This window comes from Crocuta crocuta, unplaced genomic scaffold (assembly GCF_008692635.1).
Source record: "Crocuta crocuta isolate KB4526 unplaced genomic scaffold, BGI_CrCroc_1.0 scaffold236, whole genome shotgun sequence".
NCBI classification, from domain to species: Eukaryota; Metazoa; Chordata; class Mammalia; order Carnivora; family Hyaenidae; genus Crocuta; species Crocuta crocuta.
In genome coordinates, this window is record NW_027530998.1 from 1,104,534 (window position 1) to 1,124,741 (window position 20,208).

Consider the following 20,208-nt stretch of genomic DNA (forward strand, 5'->3'; position numbering starts at 1 on the left):
AAGCTTTATATAATTCCTAATAGGCATGCAGTCATGCATTCTTTGAAATATCCCTGCAGGCAGAGGGGGGCAAGTCTCTGACCTTGAAGGTAAATAGAATTTGAAGAACAACCAATAGGCATTTGAGAGTCACAAAGGCAGATTTTTAAAAATTTACTGAACACAAGAAATGTCATCAGAATAAATTTCTAGCATCCTAAGGGAACTACTTTAGGAACATTAACAGTCAGAGTCCAGTTTCTATAAGATTGCATTTAACTTATATTTGTGCAATTAATATATAAGATCTAAAGATATATATAAAATATTAGTTTTATTGTTTTTTAAGGCACAATACCATTAGCACCAGGAAGTCACAATAACACAATGTTAAAAGAGAAGGCTTGGAAGACAAATACAGAGAATGAATAAGTTCTTTAGTCTTTTTCATAATACCAATTATTAAAGCCAATAATCTATCAGGAAATAGAATTTCATATAACATCCTAGAAAACCAGTTCCTCAGGTGTACTCTCTGGAATCCTTGGAATCCATGGCACTAAGAGGCATTTCTCATAGAAAGGATTCCATGACCAAACAGTTTTGAAGTGCTTTCATATTTATATATCAAGCATTCTAAAATTCTAATAAATCCTGCAGTTCAAAAATTTTTAGTTTTAAATTTTGTTTAAACCTATTTTCCCCAAAGTTATATGACCTTGAAACTTACTTCACACAATGCCTATAAAATCGATGACAAATTAGTGCTCTAGACTTAGAAAGTTTGGATTTCTAACTTTAAGTATGTTTTTCAATTTTTTTTTAATTTTTTAATTTTTTTTATTTCTAGGAGAGATAGAAAGAGAGTGTGAGCAGGGGAGGGTCAGAGAGAGAGGGAGTCACAGACTGAAACAGGCTCCAGGCTCTGAGCTGGCAGTCAGCACAGAGCCCGACGCGGGGCTCGAATCCACGAACCGCGAGATCATGACCTAAGCGAAAGTCGGACGCTTAACCGACTAAGCCACGCAGGCGCCCCTGTTTTTCAATTTTTAGATATTTTTATTTCAGAAAAACTTTTTACTCCCAACTAAAATAAAGACCTCTACAGATTCATCAAGCAAGATTTATTTTCATACCTTTCTCAAAAGAAAGTTAGTGTCAATATTAGATTCTAGAAGGGTTATCATAAAGAATAGAGGCTTGGCCTTTAATTCACTAGAACTAAGAATGAGGCCTGGATCCCATGTGTAGCAACATGGATGGACCTTGAGGGTGTTATGCTGAGCGAAATAAGTCAGGCAGAGAAGGACAAATATCATATGTTTGCACATATAGGAGTATTAGGAGGAACTTAACTGAGGACCATGGGGGAGAAGAAGTGGGGAAATGGTGGGTGAAAGGGAGAGAGGCAAACCATGAGAGACTCTTGAATGCTGAGAACAAACTGAGGACTGATGGATGTGGGGGCGAGAGGGGGCAGATGGGCATGGAGGAGGGCATTTGTGGGGATGAGCACTGGGTGTTATATGGAAACCAATTTGACAATAAACTATTTGTAAAAAAAAAAAAAAAAAAAGAATAGAAAAAAATGCAAAAAAAAAGAATGAGGCCTGGATCTTACAGAAACAGATTTGGGCTCAATATGATCAAGAACTTTAAAAAATTAGAGCCTTCTCCAGTAGAATTAGCTACCTTATAAAAGAGTGAGCCTCCCACCTTGAGAAGTATTGAAAGGCAGGCTAAATAACCCCTTTTCAAGAGTGGTGTAAAGGGAATCCTATATTGGGTAGGTGGTTGGACTAATTAACTTACAACTCCCAGAGTGTGTGATCCTATATGTACTTTGAAATTCTGAGAACAAAGGTGTTATATACATGAAAAGCGTTATTCCCAAAAGTAATTGGTTTTGCACTTTGTTTTATTCTCAAAAGGTGACACTTTCACATATGAGGACATTGAGAAAAATGCTCTTCAGTATCTGCACGATGGCTCCTCTGCTCGGGAAGACAGTATAGGGATCTCAGTCACAGATGGCACCTCGGCAACAACCGTGGAAGTGAGAGTGGAGGTGTCACTGTCAGAGGACCCAGGCCCTCAGCTGGCTGCCGGCGCCTCTCTGAGCATTACTGTTGCTAGTAAAAGCACGGCCGTAATCACCAGGTCACACCTTGCTTATGTTGTAAGTTTTTGCCTCTGTCTTGTTCACTGCGCCCCCTCCCTGGGCCTGACTAGAAAGTAAGACTATGGCTGACTATTTGGAGCATCAGGTATATGGCCAGATAAGGAAGTTTTTCTCAACTTCCCAATAGTTCTACTTATAGGAGGAGTTACAGTGCTCACTCTGGCTGCTTCTAGTGTCTCATGAGCAAAGGAATTAGCAAAACTGATGAAAACATGATGAGATTTTGTAGGGATGGGTGACCGTCAACAAGGAATAGTACCAGTGTCAGAAAATCCCAAGTCCCCATTTTTTTAAAAGCTCCATCCATAATATTTTGAGGGGATTTTCAGGAAAGAGCATTTTAGAAGAACTTGCCTGATTAATGACTAATAAGTAATGATATTTCATAGCCCACTGACAGGAAGCCCACTTTTCACCAGCTTTTGTCTCGCCAGATCTAGACAGAATGCTGGCACACCCCTTTGGCAGTGCCTGTCTGCCAGATTTCCTAGGCAAGATTACTGACTCATCGCCTATCCCATGCCCTAAGGGAAGCAGGGCGTTTAGGGGATCACAGGTAGATTTAGGGACTCTGAATTTTCCCCCCATCTGGCACTAACTTGCTAAGAGATCCTGGGTAATTAAACTCCTCTTCTTCCTTTGATTCTACCTCTAGAGCTAAGGATAATGAGGATAATTAATTTTATTTTTCAGTTATGTGTGTTGTAAACATACATGAATTCTCTACGTAAACATAATGAATAGTTTGGGCAGATACCTTGAAAATAAGGATGGTAATCATTCTTAGTATTGAATTTTTTCTTACCAGTGTTAAAATTCCAACCAATGACCTGCCCCCTACTGCTTTTTAAAAAAATACTATATAGTTTTAAGTAATCCTTTTTTGGGCTAAAGACTCTAGCTATAAAATCTAGACTATCTTACATGAATAGTAGCATGTAAGATAAAGCATTGGCCCGGGAACAATTACTTCAATTGCTTTAGCACAGATTTTCCCCTGCAATTGTCTTTTCTTAAATTATGGGAAACTGCATTCCAGCCTGATTCTTCTCATGGGTCCAGTAGAGCTTCAGAACAGCTTTGGTTCTGCTTTTTTTTTAATTGACAGGTGATTTTTCCCATAGGTTATGGTCTTTTGAATCTTATGAAACTCATGAATTCATAAAAATGTATGAATACAGATTTAATCAATAGATCACCAAGGCTTGAAAAATGTTTGACAGGCCAAAATAGTTCTCCAGGAGCAGTTCCTGCCCATTAACTGCATATTATAAGCTGCATATCAAAACGCAAGCCCATTGGCAACTGAACATGTATTTTCAGAAATTGATTGAATGTGAATTTACCCACTAGAGCAGAAAGACTCCAAAAGGACTATTCTACCCTGCTGAAAGCATAGCATATTTTAAAGACTTAGCTAAGTTATATACTAACTTTTTCTCTGAGGGTTATAGAAGAATTTTGTGCTTCGTGTCATGGGGGAAAATTTTTCCAGATATGCATAGTTAGTGAGTTTGCAGTGAACATCCAGAAAGGTTAGAAAAGCCATCTGAAATTCTGGTCATAAATGGAGCAGAATATAAAAAGATAGGAGCAGGTGAGCCTCTTCATAATTAGAGTATCATTAATGGCAAAAGGGTAACATGATGTCAAGAGACACAAAAGGCAGAAATGGGATTCTGTGTCATTTGCTTCTTAATAGCAGTTTCCTGTACAGTTTGCTACACACTGATGTAAACAAGTAGTGAAGGGGTGTTTTGTAGTTACAACAGATGAGTTTTAATCCAGTCTTACCACTTACTAGCATAGTCACCCTTGGCAAGTTACTTAGCTTTCTAGGGCTCAGTTTTCTCATCTGTAATGTGGGCAGGTGATATAATTAATTAATTTTAAAAAGCCAATAGCATTTCTAGGCACCATCCAAAAATATAATCATTAAAAATAGGATGCCACCTATAATAACATCACATAACACATATCTAGGAATACGTATAACAAAAAGATGTGTAATTTCTAGGGAAAATTGATAGTATGCTCAACTAAAAGAAAATCCAAAAGAATCTCTTGACAAAGTATTAGAAATGAAAGGAGAATTTACCCTGGGGTCAAAGAGAAGGTCAACAAAGCAATAGCATTGCTATACATAAGCAAAAAATAGCCAGTAACTGTAACTACAAAAATGATACCACTTATAACAGCATTTTAAAATTATGTCTTTTGGACTAAATCTAACAAAAACTAGACAGTACTTCTACAGAGAAAATTATAACAATTTAATTGGCAAACATTTTTTAAAAACAATAAATGATGGGACATGCCATATTCATGAATCTGAACATTTAGTATTGAAAATGTAGCAATTCTCCTGCAAAGTGCTCCTGCCTTTCAGTTGAGTTCCAGTCAAAAGCCCAGTGGACTTTTATGGATCTTGATAAGCTGATTCTATAATAAAGAATGAAGGACTAAAATTCTGAAAAAGAATGATAGGAGGGCAGGGGCTTGCCCTATCAAATATCAGGATTTATGATGAACCTGCAGTATTTAGAAGCAGTATAGCACAGGAATATACTAGAGAGTCCAGAAACAGAGCTACACATGAGACTGTAACATAAAACAGATATAGTAAGCCATCAGTGGAAACAGGAGTATCTGTTTAAAATATAGAGCTGCACAAAATGGTTATTCCTATGGATAAAAAAAGAACTTGTTGTGCTCCCTCACCTGTACACAGAAATTAGTAACTTCAAGCAAATTAAGCACTAAAATTTTACAATTCTTTGTAGGATATAGGTAAATATTTTTAGATCTTGGGAAAGGGAAGAATTTTTAAACTAGAAACAAAAAGTCCTAACTGTAAAGAAAAGATTGATAAATTTGACTATGTTAAAATTGAATGTATATTCCCCTAAACACACCAGAAATATGCAAAACAAGGAAGTTACAAATTGGAAGAAGATACTTGCAATACATATAACCAAAAATAACAAAGAAAATATAACAAATGTCTACAGGTCGAAGAAAAAGATAACCCAGATAAGAATGAACAAGAGACATTAATAGGAATTCCAGAAGAGGAACCCATAGGGCCAATAAATATAAAAAGACATCATTTCTTTTTTATGCATCAAGGAAAGCCAAAAAGACTATGTACTATATCATACCAATTCAACTGGAAAAAATTTAAAATTTAAAATGTTGTAGAGGGAATGGACCTATAGAAGTTTCTTTGCTGATGGAAAAGTAAACTTGAACAAGCCACTTTGGGACAGAATTTGGCATAGTCTTGTGAGGATGAGTGGCCATATAGTCTAGCCATTCCACTCCTAGATTCCTATCTAAGAGAAACTTTCACATGTACACCAAAGGATATGTCCAAGAATATTCATAGTTAAACTATTTGTAATAGCAAAAATATTGAAACAAGACAAATGCCCATCAACAGGAAAATATAACCTGTGGTATACTTACTCCATGGAATATTAGACAACACTTGAAACAGATTAGCCATTGCTGCATGCAACAATATTGAGGGGTCTCCGCAGTCCACTACTGAGTAAGAAGTAAGTCCCACAAGGGGAAAGTCTTTTCATAAGTTCTTAAAACACAACTAAAAATATTTTTAGTAATATGTCAAATCATATCAAGAAATTTGAGAAAATGAGAAGCAAGATCCAGGGTGATGGTAATGTCAGGACAGGACAAAGAAAGAACACATAATTAGCAGTGTCCGAGTCCTTGTGTTGGCTGGTGGGTCAATTGATGTCAAGATGGCAAAAACAAAATGAGAAATGAACTAAAACAAAAGGAGTAGGAATGTAGGAAAATTATGTGAGAATAAAGTCTACGTTCTTATGAATTTTTTTTGCATCTGCGATCTTAGACCAAAGTAGTCCTTTTCCTTAATTATTACAAATAATAATTATTTTCTTAAATTGTGATAGCGTTTTCAGAAGAAAAAAATCTAGCTGATTTCACACTTTTTCAAACCCACCAGTCGTTTGAGATTTGAAACATTAAAATTAATGTGCCTGACATGAAATAAGCATTTCTTTGCCAAATTTGCCAATGTGGAATTTCGAAGCTATTCATTCTAATCAAGAGCCAAGAGCTCTGTCCTTGTAGTTTATCACCATCTCTGCAGACAGTACCTTGGAACTCTTAGCTTTTAAAAATTCTCTCTCAGAGGGCACTCATAGTAATATTAGGAGGCAGTCTTTTAGAAGTCTGCATGTTGTATTTGATAACCCATGTGGAAAAATAGAGAAACTTTTGAAGTATAAATTTAGGGGAAATTTTTTGAAGGTTTGTAGCTTCGATGACTTTGAATTTCCTTCCTTACTGGTATCAGATGATGTAAGGAAATAGGGAAAATTCTGTGACCTTGCATTGAGGCTCTGACCTATCAACTTAAAAAGGCCCCTAGGGGCGGAAATAAGAACTGACTAAAACCCACTGCCACAGATCACCAGATATCCTGAGCACATTCCTTTTATTTATTTATTTATTTATTTATTTATTTATTTATTTATTTTTACAAATAGTTTATTGTCANGCTATTGTGGAGAGTGCTGCTATGAACATTGGGGTACATGGTTTTTGTTTTTTGTTTTTTTTACAAATAGTTTATATCCTGAGCACATTCCTGATCCATACTTCAAATAGCTATACAACACAGACACGGAAATTTGCATTTCAAAGTACACTTGGCCATGCAATATATATTTTCTTTGTTGCTGTGGTAAAGTGCAGAGTGCCCCCATGTTCACAGCCAACTGCTCTAAAAGATGAATGACTCAGGGAAACTCTCCAAGAAAATGTTACCTGCCTCTTAGATATTTCCACAATATTCTTGAAGAAAGAGGAAATTGTTCATTGAGATATACAACTAGTGTCCACTTAGAAACACAGAAAGCCAATTTTATTTCTTGGTAAGCAATGCAGAAGGAAACGGAAATTGTCTTTGTTAAGATTGGTCATCTTAGGTCTTGAGCATCTGTATATTCTGTCCTGGTGGAATGAAATCTGTAAGATTTCCTAAATTTTTCTAAAATTTTTACCATATCAAATATTACTTAAAGTGAGTCATTGAAGTGAGTCATTGGGTAAGCTAAATAAGTTCCCTTCTTTCTGTTTCACAGAATTATCTTATCATTCTATTATATGTTATAATAGAATTTTACCTGTTTCTAAAAAAGCAAATTGTTCTTTGACACTCTTAAAAGAAGCCTACAACCATGTTTTTGGAGAGATGACTTTCTATCTCTGACCATGTTTTGTTCTTCACTAGATGCTTGTATAAGGGCCAAATGGCCCTTATAGTAACAATGGGGCATCTCTTTGTTTATGCACCATACCTAAAGTGCATTTCCCCATTATTATCATGAACTACTCTTGAAAGAAGACATTATCAAAGAGGCATTTTACGAGGAATAAATACTAGGATTTTCATGCACTTTGAAATGGTGTTGCTTTATCACTAAGGGAAGGAGATTTTTCAATTGTCAGAGAAAGAAGCACATGTGATTTTTAACTACTGGAGGTATTTATTCCTACAAATGTGTGTTCATGTCTTGCCTCATATTTGCCCAATTAGGATGATTCTTCCCCTGACCCAGAGATCTGGATTCAGTTAAGTTCTCTGCCCATGTATGGTGCTCTCTTAAAAATGTCAGGACCTGAAGTGGAAGAGCTCTCGGAGATTTCCAACTTCACAATGGAAGACATCAACAACAAGAAAATTAGGTATATCACCACTTTGTATTACTTGACAGAATTTTTCAAAATTGTATTAAAACATTTAAGCAACTAACCTGTAGCTTTTTTGAAAGATTATACTGCTCCATTTTTTTAATGTTTATTTATTTTTGAGAGGGGAGGAGGAGCAGAGAGAGAGGGAGACACAGAATCTGAAGCAGACTCCAGGCTCTGAGCTGTCAGCACAGGGCCTGATGGAGGGCTCAAACTCACCGACTGTGAGATCGTGACCTGAGCTGAAGTCGGATACTTAACTGACTGAGCCACCAGGCGCCCCTCTATTGTTCCATTTTTAAACAAAGCTGCAGTCATCTTACCTGGCTTGTCATGTAGCTCATACATTTGATTCTTGTCCTTACCTCTGTAGGTACTCAGCTGTGTATGAGACCGATGGTAATCTGGTTACTGATAGCTTCCATTTCTCTGTCTCTGATATGGACCACAACCATCTAGACAATCAGATGTTTACCATCACTATCACTCCTGTTGAGAATCCACCTCCAGTCATTGCTTTCGCTGACCTTATCACGGTAAACAATTCTCAGATCAATGAACAGTGAGTGCCGTAGAGAGTTGGAATCTGTGCTGATATAAATACAGGACTTCTGCCTGAATTGGCTGCCAAGTTCTTTCCCCAAAGTATTTAGCCAATACTGTCAAGATGTGTGTAGTTTTTAATCATGAAATTTTTTTCAGAAAGTATGAAAAAAATATATGTAGAAGATCAAATAATTATATTATTTAGTCAAAATATTTATGTGCTAGACATGTGTAATATTTTGTATACTATGCTAGCTGTGTATAGTAGTGAGAGTGAAATTACAAATGTAAATATCCCTTAGGAGTTAAACATCTAATGTTTGTAAGAACTAAGATATGGGGATATGGACATAAGTCACTTCTTAGGTCAATACTAATCATTGTAAATATTATTTACAGTTCCTTGAGGGAGGGTGGATAGAGGCTATATGATATATCCTAATCATGAGATCAGCCAGATCTGAGTTCAAGTGCTCGTTCTGTTACTAGCTGAGTGAGCCTGGTCTAATTAATTATATATTTCTTAGCTTCCATTTCCTCATCTTTATAACTACTCCTGTTATATAGAGGATTGCTCTGATGGTTAACAGAATAGCATATAAAAGCCCTCAGTGCATAACAACACATGGTAGGGATTCCATAAGAGTTAATTCTGTTTCCTTGGCCTGCTCTATGTATGTACCATAATGCCAAAAATGCAGGAGATTTTATGGTTTTGTCAGGCAAATGATATTCATAAAACTGAGTTGTTTCTAAGTGGTCTTGATATTCCATACCTGGGGGAACCCATTTGGACCTTCTCCATTCCCAGAGTCCAGGTGGCCTTCTACTTTGTACTGTGTAGATCTCCCTACATTAGGCCAAGAATTGTTCAGAGTGAAATGGCTTGGTCATGTCTGGCAGGCTAGCAAAAAACACCGGGGACAGGTTGCAGAGTTAACATACTAAATAGGGCCCTAAAGGAAAAAGTTAGTCCAAGCAACTGCTTTTACTTATACTGATTTATTTTCCTCTTTAACATTAAGATAAGCCCTAGGTTTCAAGTATGTCGAGGCCTTTCTTCCTGCACACCTATCATCATATCCTGTGAGGGGATAAGTGGGACTTTTATTCTGGGTGGGAGCACCTGTGGGATGATCACCTTCACAGTATCTGAGGGAAAACAGGATGGATCATTCTCTAGCTGCAGGCTTTTGAATGTTGATAGGGAAGAAAGGCGGCCGTCTTGCCGTGTAGCTGTACTGAGGTGGGTGATTGGAATGGGCCAGAGCTGCTTTATACCCAGATCCATCACTGAAGGAAGCACAACTTTGAAGGGAGACACAGAAGTCATAGTGTCTGAGTGTAGCTTTGAGAGGCGCTGAAAGATTGCCTGGCTCCAGCAGCATGCACATTCTTCATCTCGTCTGTAGAGAATCTGCCTCCTCAAAGAAGTGGAATTGGTGCTGGAAGGTCACCCCAGGCAGCACTTTTCAATTCAGTTCTTTTTACTGCAGTTCTGTGCAACTGCCCAAGGACTGTACAATCTTTTCTTTTCTTAGGTGGACGAGGGAGGGAGAGCCCCACTCTCATTTCACCATTTCTTTGCTGCTGACGATCAGGATAACCTCCAGGGAGATGCCGTCATTAAACTAAGTGCTCTGCCCAAATATGGCTGCATTGAGAACACTGGAACAGGTACCAACAGTAGCTTGGCTGTAGAATTGTTCTGGACCTGGAAAGGGAGAGTGATGATGGGAGGTAACTGCCTTCAGTGAAACTTGGAGGTGGAGGACGAATGGAGGAATGGATCCATGACAAGGAAATGGGAGGAAGGAAGCTTTCATTCTTACAAAAATTTACTGAGCACTTCCTATGTGCCAGGCACTTTTTAAGCACTCAAGGTATATCAGTAAACAAAACAGGTAGAAACCCCTGCCTTCACGTTGCCTCAGATCCTGGTCGGGGGGAGACAGATAAGAAGCCTAACAAATGAGAAGATTGTGTAAGATGTTAGGAGGTATGTCAGTGCTCTGAGAAAAAAACTAGAGCAGGGTAGAAGATCTGGAGTGTGAGCAATGGGGATGGAGAGGCTTATGGATTGCACTCAGAACTGAGTGTCAAGGATATAAAAAGTTCTGTCTCTTCATTGTGAGGTGGCTGCAGTTTAGCTGAACCATAGCTTATGTCTCAGCTCCTTCTAAGGATATGACATGAATTGAAATGCGTGCTTGTCTATCTGTGACCCTCTCCTCAACATCCCTTCCCCCTCCACCATCTGCCCTGGACCCACTGCCCTTGATGGTTATCACAGGGAAGGAGAGGCAAGCAGGCATGTGCTGTCCATGGGCCCTCTGAGACCGAGGTGACTGGCAGTTGAGACAGCTCCTGGCAGGTTACTGTGTTGCTCCCTCTGCAGTGAGATTCCTGAATGCCAGCGCTTGTCTCTAATTGGTGTGCAGCTAGCAGCTCCCACAGAGAGCCCTTTCACTGAAGGTGTCTGTGGCCAGCGTGGTGCCTGGGATCTGAGCCTGGTTACAAGAAATCTGTTTAGCGGTGGCCATGTTTTCCTGTGGAAAATCTCAGGTCCTTTCCCCATCTTGCACCTAGATTTGTTTATCACTGAATTTGATTTATCTCAACAAATATTTATGTTAGATACCAAGGATGTGAAGATGAGTGAGCCACAGCCCCTACCTTGAGTGGGAGACAGATATGAAGACTGATAAGTTACAATAAACAAAATGCTGGGCAGGGAGAGGGGCAAACCCTGAGAACATACATAGGGCAAAACAATTAATTTTGCCTGAGACGGCAGGAAAGGCTGAGGAAGTGACATTTGCACTAGAACTTGAAGGGTTCATGGGAGTCTCATTGTGGGCAGAGGGAAGAGCGTGGGCAAAGGTGGGAAATCATGAGTGGTAGTTGCCCCTTTGCACTTCTCTTCTCTCTGGGTGGTTTCTTATTAAGCTTTCCTAACACGGTTTTACGTTAACCTGGAATGCATGCAGAGGAGTATGTCACTGATCTAGAAGTCAAATTTCTGGCAAGCCTCAGCTCTCTAAAAAATGATTCTCAACCCTTACTGTAAGTGTAAGACTCACCTGGAGGGCTCTTGAAAACAGTTTCCCAGGCAGCAAGCCCAGAGTTCCTATTTGCAGAGGCTGGTGAGGCCCATGCATTTGCATTTCTCCCTGGCTCATAGGCGTTGCCACTGCTGTTGACCCAGGAACCACACCAGGAGAATCACTGCTCTACATTAGTATAAGCCTGGAAGTAAGGAAAAGTTGTTCAGGGGCCTGGGGGTGAGGGGTGCAAATAGTTATCCCAAGACAATTTAAGGACTCCAGCCTTTGCCCCTTGGGTGTTCAGAACTGAGCCTGTTTTATGTATATGAAACTAGCTCCCTAGATTCAGAATCCAGCACATCAGCTTAATGCCTTGTTAAAAATATTAGAAACAGTTTTAACTTCTTACCAGCAAGACAGGAAGAAACAGAATAATTATATTGTTAGGTATAAAATCCAACAGCATGGTTTCTACATTCATTTAGACAGAACAGGACCCACCTTGTTGCCTCTAGGGCATACAAGACTGTGTTCCAGTACAAGGTAGTAATAGATGTTCATAATGATAGCCTGCATACATTGAGAACTGTTTAATTTGTGCATAGTATATTCTGCTCAGGAAGGCAAGGAAGCAAAATAAGAATGATTTACATGAAAAAATAGAAGATGCAATTAAAAAAAATTTTTTTAAACGTAAGCTCCACACCCAGCGTGGGACTCAAACCTATGACCCTGAGATCAAGAGTGAGATGTTCTACCAACTGAGCCAGCCAATTGCCCCTAGATGATACAATTTTAAAACGTGGAAGGATTGGTGCTGAAAGCTTCAGTGGCAGATTCACTAGTTGAACAGCATGTTTTCCAATGACAGAAAAAAAGTCATATATATGTATATATTTAGGCATCATTTAGTTTGCTTAGGCTCTTTGATCCAAATAAAGAAGCCACATTTCTAAAATTTGTAGTCATCGATGTAAAGGGAAAATAAAAATTTGAAGGAATTACATACAGCTCTTCCTTCTGGAAACACTGAACTGTATGTCCTAGAGATGATCAGGTCACTGGTCACTGAGACTCTTCTATGCTATGTTCTGATGTCAAGAAGAATTAAACTGATGGGTAAAGTCTAAGAAAATTCGTGTCATTGAAGAAGCAATTGTCCTGAGCTCTTCAAACAAATTACAAATAAAATGTTTTCATTCCTAGTCTTTCTGTTGGGAGGTTAACAAAAAAAATGATACTATATATAATTCAGGAAGTCAGTAGCCTTTTGATTTATGACCTGTTCTTTGCAAAGGGCCATGGAAGAGAGAAAAAGAAAGCTTTGTTGTTTTGAGATCTTCTATATACACTTTTCTTTGTTGATATGTATCCAGGGAATGTTTGAAGACACAGGGATTTCTTTTCTTTTTCTCCTCTCTTTAGAAGAAAATGTGGTAACAGTTTAAAATCAATCAATTACAGAGACTCAGACCAAAGAAGAGACAAGTCATCTATCATAGAGACAGTACTTACTTTCCCCTTTCGCCTTTTCCAGTGTTTGGTTGGGGTCGGTATGAAAAGAAGAGTTAACCAGAACCTGCTCTATCTTTGAAGCTCTGAATGGTACTTGAGAATCTCAGGGCCTGAATGGTACCTAAGCTCTGAATAGTCCCGAAGCATCTCAGTAACCCTAGTGTACCATCCCAGGGTCTAAGCTCTGACCCATGGGGAGGTTTCCTTAAGGAACGAGGTCAAATGAAAACGTGCTTAACAAGATATTTCTTAGATAAAAAGGTATACAGTTAACCTTTTTTTTATAGAGAGAAGGCGGCTTCCTCTTGCAGGATGTGCTAGGCATAGTGGTTTTGAAACTGACTAAAGCTTAAGATAGAACCTTTGCTGTTGTGTCGTTACTTGCCCCAGGATTTACTTTGTCACAGATTTCCAACAAAACAACCTGATTCTTGCTATATAAAATAATAACATTCTGAGTGCATTCGTGCATATTGTCTCATTTGATTCCCCATGGAAACTGCAGGGCAGGTATAACCATGTGTAGACAAGAAATAGTCGGGAAACTGGGATCCAACCCCAAGTCTTATATTTCTAGTGTTGTGCCCTTTCCATTCTCCATTTTTATCCTCTAATGAATTTTCATCTTTTGTTGATAAGAGTGTCATGTTTTCTAGTTCAGCCTAGGAAGTAGGAATTGAGGGATCAAGGTAAAAAGTTCCTTCTTGATGTTGATGCAGGTGATCGTTTTGGCCCTGGAACTACCAGTGACCTGGAGGCATCATTCCCTATTCAAGATGTCCTGGAAAACTACATTTACTACTTTCAAAGTGTCCATGAAAGCATTGAGCCAACCCATGACATTTTTAGTTTTTATGTAAGTGATGGAAACAGTCGTTCTGAAATCCACAGCATCAATATCACCATTGAGGTAAAGACTTTGAAGTTAGAAAAGTTGAGCCTTTGATGACAATATCCCATGATTAGATAGCTCTATATGAACTCAAAAGCAAAAAATATTGCATTGGACCTTCAGTTTTAGAGGTCAATTTAAAAATACAATCCTGACCTTTAGGAAACTTGTAGAATTAAGGCTGGCATTTGGGGATGGTCTGACTTGGAAATCTGAATTTTCACTTCAGGGTGAAATGTATTCATTCTGTGTAAGAACAGTTTGTGAGGGTCATACAAGAGAAACCCTGACAATCTCCTATTTAAACAAAAACTAACATATGCCTTTTTTCCCCTGAAATTGTTGTATGTAGTTCTATGTACATATTTGCCTTTCCTTATATTTTTAATGCATTTATTCGTTAAATTGTAACATCAAAGAAATGTGTTCCTTGATGCTGTATTTATTCTAGTTTGAGCAATTACATAGCTTGCTTTACTAGCCCAGGGAGAAAGAAAGATAAAAGATAAAACTCAGCATGGAATACCCTCTGCTTGGGAAAATATCCTCAGAACCCTACCATTCAGGGATCGTAAAGGGAGTCTGGCACAGGGTCAGGGAGACCCTGAGAAACTCACACTTCTAAATATGATGTCCTCCTTCAGTACTGTGATATTTTGAGGGCTTTCTAAGACAGTTCTGATTTCAAAGAATGTGCTCTTTTGTCCCCCAAATATGCTTGCACTTCTCCAACCACATGTCCATATTTTGGGTCTGAAAAAAGTGATCATTGTGGCTGTGGAAAACATCTGAGAAGATTTCTGTAGAACGTCAGTTTCTTTTCCCACATTTTGCTTATGTGGTTTGCTAACCATTTTGATTGGGAATTAAAGATGGTGACACACGACCTGCTATTTCGATAGTGAAAATTGGTGTGACCATGTTACTTTCTCTGAACAAGGTACATCTTCTTTCTCCTTAAACCAATATGTGTGTGGGACCTGATATTTTATACTTTAATCAGAGGAAGAACGATGAGCCTCCCAGGATGACCTTGCGGCCCCTTGGTGTGCAGCTAAGTTCGGGAGTGGTGATAAGCAATTCTTCACTGAGCCTGCAGGACCTGGACACTCCGGATAATGAGCTGGTTTTGGTATTGACAAAAAAGCCTGACCACGGTAGGACACAACTGCTACGGCAAGCTTCTTAATTGAGATACTCAATAGGTTTTTTTAGAATAAACACGTAGATTTCTGTTGATTATTCCTCCACCTCACCTGTACATAGTCCATTCTTTGCATCAAAGTATAATCAGATTCACAGCTAGCCAATATTCTTTGAGGTCAAAGTAGACACCAGTTGCTCTAAAAGCCTGAATCCTAGGTAATTGGCTTATCTGAAATTCAATTTCAGCTGTTTTCTTACTTGCCTATATAACCTCAGGCAAAATGGGTTTAGAGTCCTCTTGTCAGAATAAGGATTCATTGCCTGATAATCCTGGGCCATCTCATGCAAGGAACAGCGTGGCAGCCTTGTTATTAATTGCACAAGGTGTGCACTTCAGGTTAGAGGTATGCTAGATGTCTTTATGAGCTTGTTCCTTTTGCAAAGAAAGCACTTTTCCTGATTAAACCAGAGGTAAAAACCACCCTGGGAATCTTTTACCTACTTGTTTTCTAAGTGCCATCCCTCTGGTACTAGCTAAAGCTCTGGACCGTTCATCTCCCACGTGGTATCCTAGTGTATCATAGCTCCCTTGGTCTTTTAAAGATGAAGTTGTTGCTGTTGATGGAATGTTAATAGAAGAAGCTGTTGGTCATGCATTTTATCGTCCCTTCCTTCACTTTCACTTTCTTTAATGAAACACTTTAACTGTCCCATTGTGATACACGTGACCCTTGAAGACAGAAAAAGATGCCTCCACCCATAGACGTCTTGTGTCTTTTTGAATTTAAAAGGAATTTAAAACACAGTCCCTTCTCCCATCCCAGATGCCCTAGAAGGAAGGCAGCAAGTGAAAAGTGCTATTTTCACTTTGTAGAAGGGGAAAATAAGGTTTAGATAATGGAGTGAGTTTGAATTCATGGAAGGAGATTTGACGCCTAAGCCACTATATTACCACATCCATTGCGTCCCTTTCAGAGATTTTTAAACAGGAAAAGTAGGATTTTATCATCTTTATTTGTAGATGAGACCAATGGGCAGCACCCTGTGCTTATATAGAAAATTCTGAGTTGATGGTCATTTATGTGTGTGGGACACCAAGAGCCTCTGAGGTGCTGGACATTTTACCCAGGCTCACGCTAGTTGACAAAATGAAGCCAAGTTTTGGCGCTATATATATTCCACCACTTTTTCATTGTTTTTCTTTACTTCCTTCTTCAGGTCGTCTGCTCTGGAGGGAAAACATTTCTGAGCCTCTGGCGAATGGGAGGGTTTTAGCTCAGGGCTCCTCCTTCACCTACCAGGACGTCCTGGACGGACTGGTCGGATACATGCCTGGTGGTCCTGGTGTGGCAGTGGATGAGTTCCGGTTCTCCCTCACGGATGGCCTCCACATGGACACAGGGAGGATGGAGATCTACATAGAGCTGCCCATAAGCAGCGCCCCCCACTTGGCTGTAAACCGAGGCCTTCAGCTCTCAGCAGGTACCACAGGAATGGAAGAGAGTGGCTGTGGATGTGGGGGGGAGGGGGGAGATGGGCATGGAGGAGGGCACTTGTGGGGATGAGCACTAGGTGTTATATGGAAACCAACTTGACAATAAACTATTTGTAAGGAAAAAAAAAAAAAAGGAAGAGAGCGGCTGTGGTCCCTCTGTCCTTATTTCTTCCTTGTCAGTGTGCATGTTTGTTCTGTGGGAAGATAGTGAAGTAGGCCTTCAGAACCCCGGGAGACAGGAGGTGGAGAGAGCTGTCCTTTTAAGGATACTAAGAGTTGTGATTGACTGATGTGAATCTCTTAAGTTCTTTGGACCAGATGCCTATGTTTGTGAATTTGAGAAAAGATTAGAAAGAGCTTATAGTACTTTCAAGACCCTCAGAAACCTTAATTTATCCAGCTACTGATAGGACCAGGTTTCTTAGAACAGGGCCAAAAATAGTGGGTGGGGAGGCATGGGCAGCAATTGGGAAACCAATATACGCCAAAAGAAATTATGAAAATAATAGAAAGTCATTAGATATGGTATCCTAGGGTCTCACATTCGCAATTTTGCCTACCTATAAGCTGCATTGAAAAATGGGACACATGGCCCACAGAACATCTGCATCTCACTGGAATCCTGTTTGTTTAGCTACTCTTCGTGTCTCACACACACACACACACGTATTTAATGTTTATTTAATTTTGAGAGAGAGCGGGAGGGGGAGGGGCAGAGAGACAGGGACAGAGGATCTGAAGCAGGCTCTCTGATGACAGCAGAGAGCCCGATGTAGGGCTTGAGCTCATGAACCATGAGATTATGACCTGAGCCTAAGTTGAGCTCTCAACGAACTGAGCCACCCAGGTGCCCCCACATGTATTTTGTAGTGAAAACACATATAGCATAATGGTATTTGAAACTTTGGGGATTCCCAAAGATCCCAATTATTGTGAGATTTAACCTTACCCTATTTATAAGCTAGTGAGTTAGCCAGTTACTGTTTCATGAGTGCTGTAGAAGACTTGAGGCTTCTGGGTCAGAGACAAAGTACTTTGCTACTCACAGCACAACAGGCAGCATTACCATCAGCAAGTTTGCATCATCTCTCTCTACTCCAAGTCTGGTGGAGGTGACATAGAAGGTCCAGATGGATGCTTTCTCATGTAACAGGACGCTTTACAGAAAAGGAGCACAGAGCATAGGCATCTCCCCCTGTTATAGTGACAGTAAGAAAGCCTGATCTCTGTCCCAGAGGATGATACCACTTCCTCCCTCAGGGCCATTTGCTGAGAATGGCCTGGGGAAAGAATGGCTAGGCCTTGCACTCTTGGCATTACCTAGCAAGAACACACAGGATACTCAGGGCCCAGCTAGACACCAGGATGTATTAAGCAAGAATGACTAAGATCTGCTTTACCAGAATTTACTAATTTTAATATGAGAAAATGGCTGGGCAGGAATGCAAAGGGCAAGTGCCTTGCCTCCACCCCCAGTACCTGCATGGCTTTACAAGGCCCAGCACTCAGGTCTCCCTGTTTTGAAATTCTGGTCAAAACTGATTTTAACTCTTTGGTCTGAGATGGCAACAAGATATATTTGTAAGCTTATGTGAAGCTGTCTCTTATGATTTGCTGTTCCCAAAGACAATAAATAAGTTGGGGCACCTGGGTGGCTAGTGAGTTAAGCATTGGACCTTTGATTTTGGCTCAAGGCTCGTGTCATGATCTCATGGTTCATGAGTTTGAGTCCCACATCGGGTTCCATACTGACAGTGCAGAGCCTGCTTCGGATTCTCTCTCTGTCTCTGTCTCTCTGTCTCTCTCTCTCTCCCTCCCTCTCCCTCTCTCTCTGCCTCCCCACTGCTCACTATCTACCTCTCTCTCTCAAAATAAATAAATAAGTACTTTAAAAAAATACAGTAACCAAGTTAGGCCCAAAGAGGTTTGTTTCATCATGGATCTAGGATTTCCTACATAGAGGGAGGGGTGACTGGTAGGTCACAGGAGTAGAGAGAGTGTAGGGAGAGTGATGATTAACAAACTGGGAGGTTGGGGCTGTTTCACTTATGGAAATTAAAATTTATGCATCTGGAGACCAAGAAGGGCAAGCAAGCACCCGGTACTTAGTTAAGCCCAGGCAATGTGTGATCCTTTAGTCTCTAGCCTCCCCAAATCACTTGACATAGTATTCAAAGGCAATGATGGGCAGTGACGTACTCTCTCCCATTCTCTCCCAGGGTCTGTAGCACTCATCACAGAACAGCACTTAAGAGTGACTGATACTGATTCAGATGACCGTCAGGTGATGTACATCATGAAGGAAGATCCTGGTGCCGGGCGCCTGCAGATGGTAAAGCATGAGAACCAGGAGCAAATCTCCGTTAAAGGCCCCGTCCGGAGCTTCACCCAGGCTGACATTAGCCAAGGTCAGCTAGCTTACTTCCTCCTGTCCAGACTTCTGCAGGGTCCACCCACAGTAGTAAAATGGAAATTCAATGCCTGGTAGCTAATGGCAGCAAACTGCACTCTTTGTTTGGAATAAAAGCTGAGTTATAGTTTCATTTATTCTTTCTTGTCTCCTCGATTTTTTGTGTTTTAAAAAAACTATCCTTCTTGGCTAAAATGTGTTCATGCTTTGACATGGCATTGATGAAATTTGGGGCAATTATGGAGGGAAAAAAATCACTTTGACTTGCTATGATGCTGGAAAATGTGTGCGAGAGAGAGAAAGGAAAAAGAAGTGAATTGGGATGGATTAAGGTGAAAATTATGCCTGCCTTCGGTGAACAATTTATATCTCTTTTTAGCTCCGCAAAGAGCACAAGTTAATGAACTAAGCAAAATGGAGGGGCATAAATCGGAGCTGCCTGGGGGAGATTACATAGCTCATCCCTCCTCCAGGAAATGCTGATGTAATGTAAAAGCATAAATGTTAAATGCTACATAGTTACTGTACAGTTCTTTCAAGGGTAGAAGAAAAAAAGGAAATAAGTTACATAATGGGGGGAAAAAGTAATCCAAATTCAAAGTCATATGATGATGTGCAGTTCCATTCAGGAGCAGAAATAACGGTTTTGTCCATGCATTAACACTCAAAATGGGTAGCAGCTGAATTCTCACTGGACCTGTCTGTACTTTACCAAGGGGGTGGAATAGAGAAAGGGATAGTAACTTCTTAATCATCCCTTGCCTCAGTGTCTCTTTTTTAAAAATGAGGCCAGGCACCTCTCCCCAGATGTTTGGCTGTAAATACATTGCTAGGTACTTAGAAGTGAGGCTGTGGCTGACCAAAAATGTAACATGTTGCACTTCTCCCTTTCACACCTTTTGACTTTGATGTAGAGTTTGTTTGTTAGTTTTTTGGTTGGTTATAGCCAGTGTTGTTTCAAAAATGACTTAAAGCTGCACTGGGAAATAGGAATGACAAGCTCTAGGAGAACATGGGCTGCAGCTCCATGTCCCTTGCCCTATGACATGAGCCTATAACCAGTGATGTGGGTGCTGTTGCTGCACATTTTCCATGTGGGCAGTTTTGTTCAGCTGGTTATTCATGAGTCTTCCTTAGAGTCTTTCACAAAAGCTGAGCCTCACCCATAAAGCAGTGCTACTTGGGATGATTTTATTATGAGAGTGTTTTTTATTACGAGGAAGTCAATAGTGGGAGGGGAAAGGGAGG

At 39.9% G+C, this 20,208-nt stretch overlaps 1 protein-coding gene across 1 annotated transcript in view; it reads left to right on the forward strand.

Moving 5' to 3' along the window:
* FRAS1 (Fraser extracellular matrix complex subunit 1) overlaps nucleotides 1–20,208 on the forward strand; it is a 423,467-nt gene that overhangs the window by 324,776 nt on the left and 78,483 nt on the right. The window contains exons 38-45 of the mRNA XM_077770550.1: nucleotides 1,911–2,158; nucleotides 7,755–7,903; nucleotides 8,283–8,445; nucleotides 9,997–10,132; nucleotides 13,737–13,927; nucleotides 14,913–15,066; nucleotides 16,274–16,537; nucleotides 18,770–18,958. Coding sequence (XP_077626676.1) covers nucleotides 1,911–2,158; nucleotides 7,755–7,903; nucleotides 8,283–8,445; nucleotides 9,997–10,132; nucleotides 13,737–13,927; nucleotides 14,913–15,066; nucleotides 16,274–16,537; nucleotides 18,770–18,958 — 1,494 coding nt within the window. The remainder of the gene's footprint in view (nucleotides 1–1,910; nucleotides 2,159–7,754; nucleotides 7,904–8,282; nucleotides 8,446–9,996; nucleotides 10,133–13,736; nucleotides 13,928–14,912; nucleotides 15,067–16,273; nucleotides 16,538–18,769; nucleotides 18,959–20,208) is intronic.